At 38.8% G+C, this 19,967-nt stretch overlaps 1 protein-coding gene across 4 annotated transcripts in view; it reads right to left on the minus strand.

Moving 5' to 3' along the window:
* Window positions 1–19,967, minus strand: part of herc2 (HECT and RLD domain containing E3 ubiquitin protein ligase 2) — a 122,225-nt gene that overhangs the window by 100,424 nt on the left and 1,834 nt on the right. For all 4 annotated transcript variants that reach the window (XM_012957703.3, XM_012957702.3, XM_012957700.3 and 1 more), the window contains 3 exons: window positions 11,192–11,279; window positions 5,756–5,870; window positions 3,662–3,799 (listed from right to left, as the gene is read on the minus strand). In XM_012957703.3, coding sequence (XP_012813157.2) covers window positions 3,662–3,799; window positions 5,756–5,870; window positions 11,192–11,263 — 325 coding nt within the window. In that variant the 5' untranslated portion in view covers window positions 11,264–11,279. The remainder of the gene's footprint in view (window positions 1–3,661; window positions 3,800–5,755; window positions 5,871–11,191; window positions 11,280–19,967) is intronic.

Below are 19,967 nucleotides of genomic sequence, written 5' to 3' on the forward strand. Positions count from 1 at the left end.
CGTTCCACTTCTCACGTGTACCCCACTTTGTATTGGTCTTTCACGTGGAAATCCAATAAAATTGATTCATGTTTGTGGCTGTAATGTGACAAAATGTGGAAAAGTCCAAGGGGGCCGAATACTTTTGCAAGCCACTGTATATATATTTTAATAAGTCCTATTAAAGAGTCTCACCAAATTTCCGAAAATTAAAAAAAAAAAAAATATTAACAGAGCAAATCTGCTTCCCTCACCCTAAAAAAAAAAGTGCAGGCTGTAAGCAGCGGAGCCAATGCTGTGTGCCTAAAGGTGGCCATACACGTAGCAATTTTGATCATTGCCATCCTCCACTGACGTTCAGGGCTGAATCTTCAGATATGGAGGTAGAAACAACAGAAATTCTATCTCCTTCTGCAGATTCAGCCCTGAACGTAGATTTTGCTCAGGCACCTTCAATGGCGTCAGATCGAAATCTTTTAACCTGGCTTATTGACAAGTCGACCGAAATCCACAGCCTTCTGAAATATCGGTCGCCTCTTCGAGCCACCAGACACGAACCGAATATCATACGAAACGAGGTTTAGGTGGGGCCAGCACCACAATTTGGGAAGCATTAAATTGTTTGAATGTGTCTGTAAAATGTCAAAATTCACTCCCAGTGGAAAGAGGTGCACAGTTGGTGCACAGTTACATTTTTTAAGTGAAACTTAAAATGTGACACTTGATATACCAATTGGATCGGGACTTGTTCACTTTGTTGTCAAAACAGAAAGCCCTAATTATTAGTTTATATTCTGCATTGTTGTTGGACCAGTGACTCAAGGATAAACTTGAGTCAGAAGACACAAACGTACTGTTACCAACATTTACTGTGTCCTTGTAAAAGTCATTTTTAATGTTGGGAAACATTAAATTTTTCATAAACGTGTATTCAAACATCTGGTCAGATTCCAATTGGGCCCTTACACATCCTGTCCACCACAGCATTTGCAGGGTCTGCTTCTTTTATAGTTTTGCCCCAGTACCTGCACCTATATCCTCAGACAATGAGGCTGTTAAAAGATACAGGTCATGTAAACAAAGTTGTACAAATTAGACAAAACAGACTTTTAAAATAACATTTTTAATAGCACAAGCTATAATTGTGGTTTTCCCTTAAAAAAATAGACATCCCAGTAAACTTAGCATGGATCCTTAATGCAAACACCAGCGCTTATGACTGCTAACCAAAATAAAGAGACTGGCCGAAAAACTCAAGATGTGTTCAGGAAAAAGAAAATAAAACAAAGGCACAAGAGAAAAAAAAAAAAAAAGATACTTTTCATTCACTTTTAAAAAGTCTAGGCAGAGATATAATGAGACTGGGGCGAGGGCACTGAGATGATATTGGCAAGAAACATATTGACAAATACTTAAAGGCAAACTATATCCCTGAACATTGCAGGTCAGTATCAAAATATAGAATATACAGAAAAACTGTCATTTAAAGTACGAAAATTCACTGTGCTCACACACAAGCCAAGAGAAAATATGTATACATACATACATACTAGGTGACAGCGTTATTTCCAATCACATGATCCCTGAGGAAACACACAGCCCATCACAAAACGGTGGCTTTAGATAAAATGATTGTGCAATACTTAGGGGCCCATTCAGTAAAGGACGATGACCACGATTGAGAAAAATTCATATATTTTTTTTAAAGTTTAGAACTTTTCGTAATGATTGTGATAATATTGTTAAAATTACACAACTTTTTCGCATTTTGCATAAATTCACACACAAAAAAAAAAAATTGCGAACTACGAACATCATTTGGCCATGTTGAAGCTGCAGAATGCCATTGAGTCCTATGGAAGGCTTCCAAAATCATGCATTGAAGTTTCAAAGTCAGAAAGGTTTACGCGCCATTAACAATCGTTTGAATAAGAAAATTTCGTAACTTTCGTACCACAACCACAATATTTTCGTACGCCCACGACATTCATTTTTGTGCAATTTACACACATCAGAAATCCATAGGACAACTATTAGTCGTGCACTGCACAAAGTTGGCCTTTATGGAAGAGTGGCAAGAAGAAAGCCATTGTTAACAGAAAACCATAAGTAGTCCTGTTTGCAGTTTGCCACAAGCCATGTGGGGGACACAGCAAACATGTGGAAGAAGGTGCTCTGGTCAGATGAGACCAAAATGGAACTTTTTGGCCAAAATGCAAAACGCTATGTGTGGCGGAAAACTAACACTGCACCATAACTCTGAACACACCATCCCCACGTTCAAATATGGTGGTGGCAGCATCATGCTCTGGGGGTGATTCTCATCAGCAGGGACAGGGAAGCTGGTCAGAGTTGATGGGAAGATGGATGGAGCCAAATACAGGGAAATCTTGGAAGAAAACCTCTTGGAGTCTGCAAAAGACTTGAGACTGGGGCGGAGGTTCACCTTCCAGCAGAACAACGACCCTAAACATAAAGCCAGGGCAACAATGGAATGGTTTAAAACAAAACATATCCATGTGTTAGAATGGCCCAGTCAAAGTCCAGATCTAAATCCAATCGAGAATCTGTGGCAAGATCTGAAAACTGCAGTTCACAAACGCTGTCCATCTAATCTGACTGAGCTGGAGCTGTTTTGCAAAGAAGAATGGGCAAGGATTTCAGTCTCTAGATGTGCAAAGCTGGTAGAGACATACCCTAAAAGCCTGGCAGCTGTAATTGCAGCAAAAGGTGGTTCTACAAAGTATTGACTCGGGGCTGAATAATTACGCACACCCCACTTTGCAGTTATTTATTTGTAAAAAATGTTTGGAATCATGTATGATTTTCGTTCCACTTCTCACGTGTACACCACTTTGTATTGGTCTTTCACGTGGAATTCCAATAAAATTGATTCATGTTTGTGGCTGTAATGTGACAAAATGTGGAAAAGTTCAAGGGGGCCGAATACTTTTGCAAGCCAGTGTATATGTATGTATATGTATATATGTATATGTATAGAGATTGTTCTGTTAATGTGAACTGATTTGTGAATGTTGTACAATGGTGAACAACCCCTTTAAGGTCTTGGTCAATATATTTACAAGATGTTCTGCTTGTCCCATGACATTGTTTATAATTAATTGTGTGTCCTTTTTTAAGTAATGGTAATCACACTCAAATAGGAAAATGATATATGATATATCCAGAGTGTCTTTTAAAAATAGCCAAGGCATAAACTGGCTGTGCTACACTGAGATTAAGTGGCTATGTTTATATTTGCCATCAGGCTGGAAGGAAGTAATGAAGAAATAATAAATCTCAGCTCATCAGCATAAAAAGTATTTACCTTTGTTCAGAAGACATACATTTTATTTGTAATATTTTTTTTTCTTTTGCCTGGAGTCATTAGCAGTACTTATTTATGTTGTGACCATAGTGGAGCAGAGAATACCTGTGCATGGCAACAACTAATGGAAAATGTCAGTTATACATAATTTGCCTTGAGAAAGGTCTCAGGGAAGACTGAAGACTGTGTGTGTGTGTGTGTATTTTTGTGTGTGTATGAATACATAATACATGGAATACAGGAATTCATGCATCCAGACATACATGAAAAGCATTTTACTTTTTAAACACAAGTTTGTCAGAGCTGCAGAAGAGTTAATCTAAAAAGCAAAGAGGGAAAAAAAAATATGTTTACCTGGTTGCCTTCCCCACACCCAACTCTCCATGATAGTTTTGGCCTTGTAATTTGGTGCTAGAATTTCATCATCTTCTTTTTTCTCTTTATCATTCTGATCCTCTTTCTTGGAACTGCTCTGGGCTTCATTGATTTCATCTAGAAAGTTGGAAGCAAAAAGAACTCTTTTATTCACAAAACTTCCCAAATGTTAACAGTAAACTTAAAATAATTGTAATCTACATCACTCTTCACATTATTCTTTCAGTTGCAAAGAACTCAGGGCAACAGAGTTGGAATACTACAATGAAATTAAAAGCAAGGAAATTATAAATAAACATCACTGAATTAAACAAGCTAAAAAAATAAAAGAGAATGCCTAAGAAACATAAATAGCATATCATTTGTCACAGCAAAAAAAATCTGATAAACTCAGGGCTTCGCCTAATTAAAAATAAAACACTCACTTATCAAGAAGATCAATTTGTGTTGGTACAATAGATATTCAGAGGTAAAGCTAAACTAACAATTATCCAATACGTTTCTGAACAATCTCTAGACAAAATCAATCAAAGCAAAATCTTGTTGTATGCACGTGAGCAGGCGACACTCAATCCAAGGTTATTTCATTGTATACACAAATCCCCAGATTACTGCTGTAAGTACAGATGGATATCATTAAAACCTCATCATTGTTCGTCACTGTTCTGAAGCCAGTCCTGGAGCAATAACATACTAGTGTGTGGCCGGAGTATTTATTTGAGGAAAAAGTATGCCATTCATATTAATTCTACATCAAGGGGCATTTTTTTGGATGGTCACTATAGCCATTGCCACATTAATATTTTCATCTGACTGCAGAAAAGGTTGTCGTGCGGTTTTCTCGCACTCTGGTACTCATCAGAATGAATCTACTTGATTTTAAGCAAAAACAAATCCTTCCTCTCTAGTTTTATACATAGTTTTAGGCCGAGGTCACATAGGTCGCACTGTCAAACTGCGGATACAAGCAGGCTGACAATACCTGCACCCATAAGCATTGAATCCACCTGGGTGCAGGCACACACAGCCAAGTTTCGCGTTTGTTGGTGGATATCGGCTGTGTGTGTGCTGCACAACTAAAAGGTGTAGGTGTAGATCAGTGATCCCCAATCAGTGGCTTGTAAGCAACATGTTGCTCGCCAACCCCTTGGATGTTGCTCCTAACGGCCTTAAAGCAGGTTTTCGTTTTTGAATTCCTCACTTGAAGACAAGATTTGGAGGCATAAAGACCATGTGTACTGTCAAGCAGAGCCTCCTGTAGTCTGCCAGTCATCACTGGGCTACCAAATAACCAATCACAGCCCTTACTGGTCATCCCCTAGGAAATTTTTTCGTGCTTGCATTGCTCCCCAACATTTTTTTACATTTAAATGTTGCTCACAGGTAAAAAAAAAAAAAAAGTTTGGGGACCCCTGGTGTAGATTGTCAGCCTGCACTTATCCACAGGCTAATACATGTGCTCTGAAAAGGGGCGTAAAGCAGCCATTTAACATTTCGTGGTGTGGCACAAGGGACATTTCTATCATTCCTGCCAGCCAGGATTTACTTCCCACTTTGGCCCATTTACCATATTTTAAATACTTTTCATATAACTGAATACTTGACTAATGTGCCAAAGCACAAGAGAGGAAGTCATAAGAAACATTAGCTGAAACATTAGCTGAAACATTAGCTGAAACAAAGCTGAAGGAAATTCAACCTAACAAAACATATAAGGATTAAACTTGGATCTTGGGGAAGAAAGTAATGCACTGCTGCTCACCCAACTTTTATACCATTCCCAGTCATCCTTCACCATATTTGCAAATGATTTGTAGAGTAAATTATTCAGGTCTACTCAACTGCACATGTAGCCAGAAAATGGTAAAAAAATAAAAAAAATATGCTGGTGTGGGGGTTGCGCTACTTTTTCCCCGGGGTATATTTTTCCAAAAAGGAGCAATGACTGTAGAAAACAATAGATATTTTAGCAAATTCCCTGTATTTTTCTTCTGTAGTTTACAATATAGAAGAAAAAAACAGTACTGTATATTGTGAAGACAATGTAGCTTGGTAAGAGGTGAATAAATTTACCTTTTCTAGATGGAAGGTCTCCAGTTTGTGTAGCATCTGTTCCAGTGTAAACTATTTCTCCATCTTTTACCATTTCATTCCACAGGCTGCAAAAGCCATCTCTTGTGAAAGCAAGCTAAAAGAAAAAGTTACAATTACAAAGGAAAAGAAATTACAATTCTGCTTGACTTAGCAAAGGATGCTTAAGCTGGCCATACCCATTCATATTTCAGTCATACAAATAGAAATCGGAGGATGTTCTGAAAATGAAATAGTTGGCAGACACCAATCATATGAAAGTGACTTCTATTTTAGGTCCCCCAAAGATATAGCCAGATATAAAATACATGCTCAGATTTTATTGTTACGAGACTGAAATATTCTAACCTGGCCAAATGATTAAACGACTGATTGCCCAGGTACAAAAATTATTGCGACGATAATTCGGAGCCCACACGGTCCAAAAATCATATGAAACTGGATTTCATACAATTTTATCAGTATGTGTATGGCCAAATTAAGTCTTAAAGGACATGTAAAGCCTACATTTGCCTGCAAAGTATATCAGTTGGACACATCTCCCCCACCCATATGGCATTATTTGTACTGCGCACATCCCCTCCGTTTGCCAGCACCATCACATTTTCCGAAAGCAAATATCAGCTTTCACCCAGCAGCCATTTCTCCTCTGATACATTTAAATCTGCAAACAGCATACACACACAGAACCTTATTCAGCATTCATTTCATCAACAAATGCAGGCTTACACAGGCAGTCTCTGATAAAAGTTTTGCTTTGTTTGAGCTGAGCTCAGGAGAAAAAGTTAGGGCTCTGGCACACGGGAAGATTAGTCGCCCGCGACAAATCTCCCTGTTCGCGGGCGACTAATCTCCCCGAGTTGCCATCAGTTGGCATCCCTCCGGCGACAATGTAAGTCGCCGGTGGAATGGCACACACGGCGGCGCAATTTCGGCAAATGGCTGAAAATGCCTTGCGAGACAACTTTGGCGATTTGCCAAAATCGCCTGCGCAGCGTGTGCCATCCCACCGGCGACTTACATTGTTGCCGGTGGGATGGCAATTCGGGGAGATTAGTCGCCCGCGAACAGGGAGATTTGTTGCCTGCTCTGGCACACGGGAATCTCCCTGTTCACGGGCGACTCATCTCCCCGAAATGCCATCCCACCGGGATGTCATACGTGGCTTTTGAGAGGATACTTCACGCCGCGTTTGCCATCCCACCGGCGATTTTCGCCAGTGGCATTTCGGGGAGATAAGTCGCCCGCGAACAGGGAGATTTGGCGACTAATCTCCCCGTGCGCCAGAGCCCTAAAGGGGATGGAAGATTTAAACTATGAGGTTAGACTTTTAAAGTTGGGCTTGTTTTCTCTGAAGAGACAAAAAAAAAAAAAAGAAGAGCCACTTGCAAGGGGACATGATTACTCTGTACAAGTACATTAGAGGGGGTTATACACAGATAGGGAGTGTCCTTTTTTCCTATAAAAACGATCAGCCATTTATCCCCAGACATTATCAGCCCTGTGTGGCCATAGCCTTAAGGTGCCCTCACTGGGTTTAAGAACACAGTTGAACTATAAATATTTACTATTAGATGAACCAAATAAACTGTGATCTGCCAACCAGGGGTTTGTGAGCAACATGTTGAACACCACCCCCTTTGATGTTGCTCCCAGTGGCCTCAATGTAGGTGCTCCTTTTTAAATTTCTGGCTTGGATGCAAATTTTGAAAGCACAGAGACACAAATTTACTCCTGTTTAGGGCTGTAACACACAGGGAGATCAGTCGCCACGCAACAAATCTTTCTTGTCACGGGCAACCAATCTCCCCGAAATGCCATCCCACCGGCTAGAATGTAAATCGCCGGTGGGATATGCATATGCAGGCTAGCAGTCTACATGGGGCTACCAAATAGCCAATCACAATCCATTATATGGCATTCCCAAATAGTTCATTTTCATTCTTGTGTGGCTCACCAACACTTTTTACATACGAGTGCGGCTCACGAGTAAAATAGGTTGGGGATCCCTGGTCTAAAAGATAAACATGGTTAAAACACAGCTCAGATTTGACTGTGTGTAATCAGTTTATTTGAAATGCTACTTGGCAATACTTTTTTTGTTTTGCTTTAAAAGTTCATTAAACTGTCCCCTTATATTGCGTAACTGCTGACATTTAAGCATTCACATGTCAAAATTATCATTATTTTAGAGTCTTACCACACTTATTTATTTAAAGAGATAATTAATTTCTTTGGGCAATGGAACACAGGACACCTGTGATGTTTTTTTTTTCTTGCAAACTGCCCAAATTCACCCTGTGCCAGCACAGCAGCTTGTCAGAAGATGTTTACCTAAAACCATGTTGGTTGGTGCTAGAGTTTCATAACAAAATGCTGAATAGACACCAAATGAATCTTAAAATGCACACTGACAAACAGAAGCCTATCTTGCTTTATGGCAGACACACACACACAAATTAAGAAAATGTACCCTTTGTCTAAATCAGTGTTTTTCAACCTTTTTTGGGCAAAGGCACACTTGTTTCATGAAAAAAATCACGAGGCACACCACCAGTAGAAAATGTTAAAAAATTTAACTCTGTGCCCAGCAGCAGTGCCCCCCTAGTACATTGGTGCCCAGCAGCAGTGCCCCCCTACTACATTGGTGCCAAGAGCAGTGCCCCCCTACTACATTGGTGCCCAGCAGCAGTGCCCCCCTAGTACATTGGTGCCAAGAGCAGTGCCCCCCTAGTACACTGGTGCCCAACAGCAGTGCCCCCCTAGTACATTGGTGCCCAGCAGCAGTGCCCCCCTAGTACATTGGTGCCAAGAGCAGTGCCCCCTAGTACATTGGTGCCCTGCCTACGGCACACCAGGCAACACACTAGTGTGCCGCGGAACAGTGGTTGAAAAACGCTGGTCTAAATGACTTTAAACATTAACTACATTGCAACGCAAACTAACTGTGGCTGGTTTAAAAGACAATAAAGGCAAAATAACTGGGTGGTGGTTTAAAAGCTTATTATTCCCAGTCATCCTATATTCAGACCCCATACAAATCAGAATCAGCACCACCTCCGGGATCTTTGCTGCCTTGAGACGGCAAGGTTGATGCCACCCCTCACATTTCGTTTTTTCGTTTCAGAGAGGGTTTTTGCCCCCCTGATTTCTTGCCGGGTGCTGATGCCCAAGAAGAGTTTCTCAACCCTTCATCACTGCAGCAGCTCCTCTGATCTGAATATAAATATAAACCTCATAATTAAAAAAAAAAAGCAGAACACTTTTGAAACTAGTGTAAAAAGAATAAATGGTGTTACTATAAAAAGGATAACTAGACAATAGCAATATCCCTTAGTGCTCATTTAGACAGAACATGCAGTTTAAGCGCTGCCTGCACCATGCACTGAATGCACAAGATACAGCACAGCCCTATGCTTAATGCCTGCCATAGGGTGGGTGTGCCACCCCCCAGCACTATATTCATAAGGGTTTTGGAGCTCCATCTGCTCTTCTGGAGTATAAAGATCTGCATCTGCAGCACTTAGCATTAGGAAAGCATGAAGGTCTGCACCTGTTTTTTTGCTCATTGGACCCTGTCCTATACTTTGTCACTGATCCTTATGGATATTGAATATTATCATAAATGTGTTTACAACATATACAGAAAAAAATGTAAGTGCTTCAACTTTTATGTGCGACATAAGGCAATACAATTAACATTGCCAAAATGTAACCAGGAGTTTGACTGCTCCACCCCTACAGCTGTTTCCTGTGCATATTAACTGCGTACGAATGATGTACATCTTACATAGACAGAGAGACTTCCTTTAAAACATTTACTTGTGTTCAATTATCAAACATCAAAAGATATGGGGAAAAAAAACATTTAATAAGTAGTCAGAAAAACACACAGAGCACTCAGTCTTCTAAACGAATGCCAAAAAGTAAGGCTATCATCATATATGGGGTAGAACATCTACCCTGTGTTTTATAATGAAGCACAGTACGTCCCAAAAACGTGCAAATGTGCATTTATAGGCAAATTAACCCCATGTGGAAAAAAATGCCACAAGCAACGTCAGCCTGAAAAGTTAATAAGTGACCTATCTTTTTGGCAAAACCGTAAATACTGTCTGTAAATACTGCCCTTTTACATTGAAATATTCTCATAATCACTCATTTGCCAGAAAAAAAATGTAACAAAAAAACATTTAAAAATGTTTTATTAATTGCCCTGTGACTGAAAGTGACAGAAGTTACAATGCAGTTTGGCTGCACATTCAGAATTCCCAATTTGAATCCTGGTCTAATCTAGTGGATTACTATCAGTAATAACAATGTTCAAAATAGTAAATTACACATTATCAACCCAAAAATAAATCTGTTTATATGGACTGTATTCATTGTATGTAAACAGTATACTCTGGCACTGCAAGACAATATATAATGAATTGATTTATGCATAGAGAAATGATAAATAGCATGGAGTTTGTAATGCAAGCAATGACAATAACTATAATTTATAAAGTTTAAGTGCTCAATAAGCTCTCAATTTGAAACATTTAATACAATATCAGAATCAGTATCAAGCGGATTCCTATTAAACCCCTGCCAATCACACTAGCGTCTTATCTCAAACCACCATGACAGAGATGCTTTCACTTGACTGCACATGCGACTGCCCAGAACAAAAAGAAAACGGAAAAAGTAAAAAGAGTCTGAGCTTTCAGAAGGAGCCAGTGCTACACATTAGAACTGCTTACAGGTAACCTATTGTTTCTCCTACTCCCATGTAACTGGAGGAGTCCCAAGCCGGACTTGGATTCCTTACTATTGAGTGCTATTCTGATACCTACTGGAAGCTGCTATCTTGCTACCTTCCCATTGTTCTGCTCATCAGCTGCTGTGAGGGGGGTGACATCACCCCAACTTGTAGCCCAGCAGTAAATTGTGACTGAAGTTTATCAGAGCACAGGTCACGTGGCTGTGACACCCTGGGAAATGAAGAATTAGACTAGCCCAGTGAAATTTCAAAATTAAATATTAAAAAAAAAAAAATTTTTTTTTTTTTTTTTTTGAAAAACAGATTTCAGAGAAGCTCTATTAACTGATGTGTTTTGAAAAAAAAAAAAAAAGGTTTTCCCATGACAGTATTCCTTCAAGCAACAATCTGCGCTTAAAGATTTTCAAAAACTCTAAGCTATTTACACACACTCATGTGCCCATATAATAACCCTATAAAGACGAACACATCAGTTAACCAAAATACAAAAAAAAAAAAAAATATATATATATATATATATATATATATATATATATATATATATATATATATATATATATAACAATACAGCGTATAGAATTAGCTCAGTTTCACAATTTTATGAACAAAATTCCAAAATACAAAAATCATCACATGCCAATAAAATACTTTACCTGCAGGTCCGTCTTCAGCCATTTGGAATCAAACCTTGATTGTGCAACTAAGTTGAAACATTCAGAAGACATCTTGGTCTTGATCAGCCTATGAATAAAAAAATATTTTTATATACTTTTTGAAGCAATGTTTTTTAAATTTTTACGGTCTGTGCGCTCTCATCAGTTTAGTACAGCCTAATACTTGAAGTCTCAGATTTCACTGGCATACATTAAGTTAAAAGGCAGCTCATACCATATAAAAAGAGACATTTGAGTTTTAGGGCAAGTACTTTAACCAAATTTGTTTTAAAAGTAGCCACTCATATGCGGACATATTTATATTATTTGTTTGCATCCTTCTTAATGTTATTGCTATTAATGTTTAAGGTCCTTTAAGGACTATGGAACAGCAACATCATCAACATTCTGCTACCTGGACTCAATTGCCTCTCAATTACCAGTAAAAGGAAATCTGCTAGTAACTACAAGCTCTCTAGAACATACGCTGGCATGTTTCAAAATGATCAGTAAGTTAAATAGAGCAACTCCAACATTTTACAATTAATTCCCCCAGCATTTCACTACACTGTTGCCCCAACAAGTGACAGACCCTATCCTCCTGCATCTGCTCCAGTCTCATACCATAGGGTCAGAGCTATACATTTCAAAAAGTGTGAATTTAGATTTTACAATTCACAGACTGAAAGCAAATCATGTTACTCTAACCATTTCCTGACTTTCCTTAGGCTCAAGGTATCCCTTGACCACCTTGTTCCATTGTGAAGTGATGGATTGTGGGACAGGAAGTCGCACTTAGGGTAAAGAAGCATGGAGCTACTTAGTAGCAGCTACTTGGCATGGCTACTAAACACCACAAAATACCCTGCCCTAGACAATACTGAGCTAAAACACACATAGAGGCAGTAAATTATCAGCATTGCCTATTTTAGTAGCCATGACTAGTAGCTGCTACTAGTAGTTCCTGGTGTCTTCAACTCTTACTTTCTATTGAACCTCAACCTTTTATACTTGTGAGCCACATTTAAATGGAAAAAGTGTTGAGGAGCAACACAAGCATGAAAAAGGGTTCTGGGGGTGCCAATATGTGGCCTAGGAGCCTACAGAAGGCTCTGGCATTATACTTGGTTTTTATGCAACCAAAACTTGCCTCCAAGCCAGGAATTCAAAAATGAACACCTGTTCCTGTTGGAGCAATGGCCTCACCCATAATACAAAGCCCCACATATATGCTATGTTATATCAGTCAATAAATAGACAAAGCTTTGCCTTTTGCCATCACTTTACCCAACAAGTAACAAGGTAGTTCACTAAGCAGGGCCAAAACGAGGGGAACCCATCTGCGGGGACACCTTGACAGAAAGCAGCAGGGGAGGTTGAGTCCCACAAAGAAAAAACAGAAAATGGAAGTTCAAGGTGAAAGATATAAAATGGAAATATTTACTTAAATGTATTAGCCAAAAAAGCATTTAAACGTTATTTAATAGGATGAAAATGGTTTACGTTTAGAAAATATACTTCTCCGTCTATGGTTTTAACGTTACTGCCTCTTGCTTCTGCTAATCCCTTATTATTCATTTTGAAGGAGACATATCACATAACTGAAAATCCCTTAATCTTGTGGCAATAATAAATACTAAATTGTGCTGGTCTCATCCTAGGCTAAATATTACCTCTGTCTTTAAAAATTCTGTCTTTATTGGAGCTCCCTATAGATCTGCTATGCTCCCTGTCTCTGTTTTAAAATGATGTGTTAGGCATGTTCTAATGGTTCCTGCTAAAAACAAAAAAAAAACAGTAGGATGGGAATAACCAATCACAACCCTACACAACCTGTATGATTTTATTATATCAGAATACACTGAGGACATAACACCATAACATAAGGTGGACTGGCAGCTATAATTTCCAGAATAGTGTAGGACTGTGTATACACAATGTTCTTAATTTGAGACGAAGATACAATTGCCTGTTCATTATAGGGCACTAACCATAAAAAAATTAGTTTTACCCTAGTGCTTTTCTAAATAATTAGAGGGGGAATAATTTTAAGCATTACACATCAGTTAAAAAATATGCAGCCTTTTTTATGATTTTTAATGTAATATAGCCTGGCCCCCTGTTCTCCTGCTGATCTGACAGACTACTTTGAGACTCAAAACAATGTAACAGTAGTTGACTGTCCTCAACCTGCATCCTCCAAATCCAAAAATTCCTTAGACTTATGATGTCAATAAGGAAAGGAACATGCAATGCATTGTGGGTTACATAGTTCCTGCATGCTGTGTGTAAACTGTGCAGAAGTTGTTACAATTTGTAACATCAATGTTTTGTTCCTCCTCCCCTGCCAGGATTTCAAATGATGCAGAAAAAGAAGGATTTCAGTGTATAAAAATGGTATTGTGCATACTTTTTGAAGGAACAGATTACAGTGATAGGTATATTAGGGGTTTCTGTGCTGTGTGGGGCTCTAACACATTTTGGTTCAGAAGCCAGAGTTCCCCTTTAAATAGAATGACAATCTGGATGCACAAGTTTGATACTGAGTATCTATACAGCAGACAGGAAGCATTTAACACTGCATTTTGGTAAACATTTGCAGTTAGCATTAGCATAACATTTTTAAAGTAGCAAAACACTAAGTTGACAAAAACCTAAATTCCACCTCCAAACTCCAAAGCCTTCCAGGACTAGGAGTAGGCTCATAGCTCCTGAGTTGAAGTTGTGCCCATCACTAGTTCCAAGAATATCTTGAACAGCAAATTAGTACTCTCCTTAAATCTCACTCTGGCTTTGAGGCTGGGATTCCAAGAATATCCAGAACAGCAAATGAACTTTCACCCTAAATCTAATGCTAATCATGATGAGTCTCAAACTAACTCTGACCCTTGCAATTAGAAGGTAAATTTTCCCAAACAGAATAAAAAAAAAAGATCCTAGCACACAAAAGGAAAAAGCCTTGAAGTTACCAATACATTATATTTAATTACCAAAAGTAAACAATCTATGCCATATATTACATATAGAAATTGGCTTAAATAAAACCTCTATGCACATTCATTATTTAGGTGTCTGGGATGTTATGGGTGGGGGGGTACCCAAGTGCTTACTACCACAAAACACAACAGTGCCTAAACCCTTGTCTTGTACAGGTACAAGATCAGCTTGGTGTAAATGCTTTGGCATCTGCAGTATTGTTGCAATGATTATTTTTGCATTTCTCACCTTCATTTTAACAATGTATTCATATAATATACTTTGATTTATTTTTCCCCCAATAGGGATGCACCAAACCAAATCTGAGCTCTCAAATTCATGTGATTTTAAAGCTCTGGACAACTGAATGTTTTGTTCCCACCTGATGCAGCTTTTTTCAGATTTGAATATGCAAAGTATTCAGGCAAATGTACTGTGGAGGATTTGGTAAAACATGGGAATTACTGTTCAATAAATCTACAGTTCCCCAAATTTATCATAGTTTTTTTTTTTTATTTACCTTTTTGCTTGGCTTCTTTCCGAATTGGAAATTAAACTAGTATCTGGTTGCTAGGGTGTCACTCGTATAAGAAAAAATAAAGACATGTTGTGCTGGTTCTTTTCTCTAACATATTGAATGCTAGGGGGTTCAGTTCCCTCAGGTTGTTAAAGGAACAGTAACACCAAAAAATGAAAGTCTATAAAAGTAATTACAATATAATGTACTGTTGCCCTGCATTGCTACAACTGGTGTGTTTTCCTCAGAAAGACTACTATAGTTTATATAAGCAAGCTGCTGTGTAGCCATGGGGGCAGCCATTCAAGCTGGAAAAAAGGAGAAAAGGCACAGGTTACTTAGCAGATAACAGATAAACCCCCATAATATGGGGCTTATCTACTAGTTATCAGCTATGTAACCTGTGCCTTTTCTCCTTTTTTCCAGCTTGAATGGCTGCCCCCATGGCTACACAGCAGCTTATTTATATAGTAGCTTTTCTGTAGCAGAAACACCAGTTTTTTGCAGAGCAATAGAACATTATATTTTAATTACTTTAAAACACTTTAATTTTTTTATGTTACTGTTCCATTAACCAGGTCCCATATAGAGGAGAGACCAAGGAGAACTGCTGATCTTTTCAACTAGGGTGCAACTTACCCTAGCAACCAGTGCAGTGGTTTGAACTAGACTGTGCAATAAATACAAAAGGGCTGATAAGTAATGAAAAACTAGCCACAGGATTATTTTACTTTCTGACCAGAGTGATCAGATAGCAGTGTAAATGTTGGGTCCCAGGGAAGCAAACAGTTAAAAAAAACCAAAACTATAAGTAAAAAAAAAAATTAAACACCAGCAGCAAATGATCTAAGAATTTTTTCTGTTTAAAGAAAGTTCAGTACGATCGTCTGTTGGTGTATGCTGGCCTGCCAATCCTGACAGGTATCCACGTACTATTGGTACTGATCAGTTTGGGGACTGGGTGAGATTGCAAATTATACCCTACAGAGTGGCACAGGCAGACCTCTTGTTTGAGAATTTTGTTCTGTTCCGCTTGTTATAAATATAAATATGATATAAATTATAATAAATAGAGGATTCCCCTTGAGAAAGGCTCTTTGCCGAAACGTTGGGGTAATTCTCATCTTTGGCAAGTGTATCCGCTAACTTGTGTGTCTCCTTTTTGCCTATGCACATTTTTGTGGTATGTATTATCTTACAATTTTATGTGTTATTTTCTGTAATTAAAATTGATTTCTGTTAAATCTTCTGCATATTATATAAAGAATTATTTTTTTTTTAATACTACCGCTGTGCTTGTGTTTTCTGTGTTCAAAACCTTATCCCATTCAAAATTAAGCTCCGTTTGTTACCAATCCACGTGCATCAAAGGGTGCTTTTCATTTAGTATAAAGAACAATAACAGAATGACAGAGGAGATTTGAATTTTGCTGAAGGCAAAACGCCACATGTGCCATTATCCTTAATTATACAAAATATAAAGGAGCTATGGCCTTTCTGTTCATATATATTCAGATTCTTATATTCAACTTCCAATCTGACATTCAAACTGTTGCTTGGTTGCTAGCATAAATAGTACCCTGGCAAACTGTTCCAGACTGGGGAGCCTCTGCACAAAGTTCAAATTGGTAATAACCACAAAGAAAATAAAACAAAACCCAATGACAGTTTGCTATAGAATATTACTTAGCGCAGCCTATGACCATACAAACAAGCTGTAATAATAGAGTAGACCAATCTCCACATTCAGTTTTTGCTGTGTCCACATTATTTGTGGTGGTGATGAAAGCCATAACACTAGAGTCTAATATGGTAGTGACACAGTTTAAAGGACAAGGCAACGCAAAATATAATTCTTTGCCTAATAAAAGAAACCAAAATTGTAAGCAGCTTTGCAATATACATTTATTACAAGTTTGTAATGGTTTTTGAGTTATTATGTTGGGTTGAAAACCCCAACATACGGTTCTTCGACTTTAGCTTATTCTTCCGCTTCTTCTTCTTATTCTTAGCGCCCCCCATTTTCTAAACGCTACTCCTCCTACAGTTTTAGGGGTACAACACCCAAACTCCCCACACATCTTCGCCCAATAGCGGAGCAGGTTGCTTGTGCTTTTCTAAGCGATTGTGCCCCCCGTCTTTTTGTGGCGCCGCTCCGAACCCCCCAATTTTCCTATTGACTTTGACAGGGAAGATTTTCAAACTGCTGCCGCACTTACAGCTCTGAAGCTACACCCCCCAAACTTGAATAACATAATCATGGGGTCACCCCGAATGAAGCAGCAACATTTGTTGGATGACCCCAAAGTGGGAGGGGCCAACAACAGCCAATCAAATTTTAATCATTGACTTTAATGGGGAAATTGAAACTGCTGCCAATCTTACAGCTTTGAGGCTGCACTCCCCAAACTTGAATCACACAGTCATGGGGTCAGCCTGAATGAAAATAATATGATTATTGGATGCCCAAAAGTGGGCTGAGCTGTGAACCGCCAATCAGAGTTTACCTATTGATTTGGTGGAAATCAAACCTGCTGCCATTCTCACAGTAATAACAGCAGGGTCCCCAAACTTTTCACACTTGATCACTAGGGGACTGCAGTTTAAGTTTTGAAAAGTGGGCGGAGCCACCAACAGCCAATCAATCAAATTTCACCTATTGATTTTTATTGGTTTGATGCCAGATTTTCCAAACTTTGCACAGTCAGTCACTGGGTGACTACGCATTCAGGTTTTTTTTTTTTTTTTTTTTTTTAAACCACAAAGTGAGAGGGGCCAACAACAGCCAATCATATTGTACCCATTGACTTTTATGGGGAAATTGAAACTGCTGCCAAACTTACAGCTTTGAGGCTACACTCCCCAAACTTGAATCACACCGTCATGGGCTTAGCCTCAATGAAAATATGATGATTGTTGGATGCCCAAAGTGGGCGGAGATGTGAACAGCCAATCAGATTTTACCTATTAACTTGGCAGAAATCCAACCTGCTGCCATTCTCACAGTAATAACACCAGGGTCCCCAAACTTTGCAGAGTTGGGTACCAGGTAAGTGTGGTTCAAGGTAAGAAAAAGTGTGTGGAGCCACCAACAGCCAATCAGAGTTTACCTAATGACTTTCAATGGGGAAATTCAATCTGCTGCCATTCTCACAGAATTAACACCAGGGTCCCCAAACGTTTCACAGTTGGTCACTAGGGGACTGCAATTTCAGTTTTGAAAAGTGGGCGGAGCCACCAACAACCAATCAGATTTCACCTATTGATTTTTATTGGTTTGTTGCCAGGGTTCCCAAACTTTGCATAGTCAGACACTGGGTGACTACGCATTTAAGGTTTTTTGTAAGTGGGTGGAGCCACCAACAGCCAATCAGATTTTACCTATTGACTCTAAATGGGGAAATTCAACCTGCTGCCATTCTCACAGTATTAACACCAGGGTCCCCAAACTTTTCACAGTTGGTCACTAGAGGACTACAGTTTTAGTTTTGAACAAGTGGGCGGGGCCACCAACAGCCAATCAGATTTCACCTATTGAATTTTATTGGTTTTACGCAAACTTTGCACAGTCAGTCACTGCGTGACTTTGTACTCAAGGTTAGAAAAAGTGGACGGGGCCACCAAAAGCCAATCACATTTCTTTCATTGTTTTCAGTGGGAAAATTTTAACTGCTGCTATTCTCACATGTTTAATGTCAGGGTCCCCAAACTTTGCACAGTTTGTCACTGGGTGACTATGTTCCAAGTTTAGAAAAGTGGGTGGGTCCAACAACAACTAATTAGATTTCACCTATAGACTTCATATGTTTAAATTTAAACTGCAGCCATTCTTTAAATATTAATACTAAGGTCTCCAAACTTTGCAGAGCTAGTCACCTGGTAACTGCAGTTCAGAGTTAGAAAAAGTGGGTGGAGCCAACAACAGCCAATCAGATTTTACCTATTGATTTTCAATTGGAAATTCAACCTGCTGCCATTCTCACAGTATTAACACCAGGGTCACTAGGGAACTGCATTTTTAGGTTTTAAAAAGTGGGTGGAGCCACCAGCAGCCAATCATACTTCACCTATTGAATTTTTTTGGTTTATATTTAAAATGTTGCTTTGCTCACACTATTTATATCAGGGTTCCCAAACAAGTGGGAGGAGTCACCAACAGCCAATCCATTTCCACCCATTAGATTTCATTGGTTTATATTTAAACTGATGCCATTATTTAAATATTAATTCCAGTATTGTTAAAGTTTCCAGAGTTAGTCACTGGGTATTTGCCATTCAAAGTTAGAAAAAAGTTGGCGGAGGCACCAACAGCCAATAACATTTCACCTATTTACTTTCAATGGTGAAGTGTAAAATGCTGTCAGCCTCACAATTTTTATGCCTGAGTCCCCAAAATTTGCAAAGTTGGTCACTGGGGGGCTGCAGTTCAAAAATAGGAAAAGTAGGTTGGGCCACTAACAGCCAATCAGATTTCATCCATTGAATTTTTTTGTTTTAAACTTAAAATGCTGTCATTCTCTAACTATTTATGCCAGGGTGTCCACTGTTTGTCACTGGGTGACTTCGACTCGAGGTTAGAAAAAGTGGGCAGAGCCACCAATCACAATTCACCTATTGACTTTTATTGGTTTAAATTTTAATTGCTGCCGTTCTTTAACTATTAATCCTAGGGCCCCTAAACTTTGCAGAGTTGGTCACTGGTTAACTGCAGTTCCAGGTTAGAAAAAGGGGGTGGAGCCACCAACCACCAATCAGATGTTGTTGACTTTCAGTGGGGAAATTTAAGTTGCTGCCATTCAGACACTATTAAAACCAGGGTCCCCAAACTTTGCACAGTGGTTTTTACTGTATAACTGTGGTGCAAGGTTAGAGAAAGTGGGCAGAGCCCATTCAGTGACTTCATGTTTTTCAACCCAACATGAAGTTTGTTCTCAAACTTGCCTTTCTAGTTTTTATTTATAATTGCTATTAGAAGCAGTGCTTGTCTGTCCTTTTCTATTCTCTGCCCTGGTGGCTTTGTGTGTTGAAACATTGTAACACAAGCCAGAAGACTGACAGACCTGCCTTGCTGGAGAAGCAATGTTTGCAACATTGTTTAAAATGCAACAAACTAAGAGTTCAGCAAATGCTGCTTTCAATAGCAATTACATTTACAAATAATGTTTAAAGCGCTACAAATTTTTAATAATTTCATATTGGAAAGTTTCTTAGAATTATGTTTTCTTTCATTATGCGAAAAAATATATTTGGGGTTGACATGCCCTTTAAAAGGGGTGCAACCCT

Source organism: Xenopus tropicalis, chromosome 2 (genome assembly GCF_000004195.4).
Source record: "Xenopus tropicalis strain Nigerian chromosome 2, UCB_Xtro_10.0, whole genome shotgun sequence".
Taxonomy (NCBI): Eukaryota; Metazoa; Chordata; class Amphibia; order Anura; family Pipidae; genus Xenopus; species Xenopus tropicalis.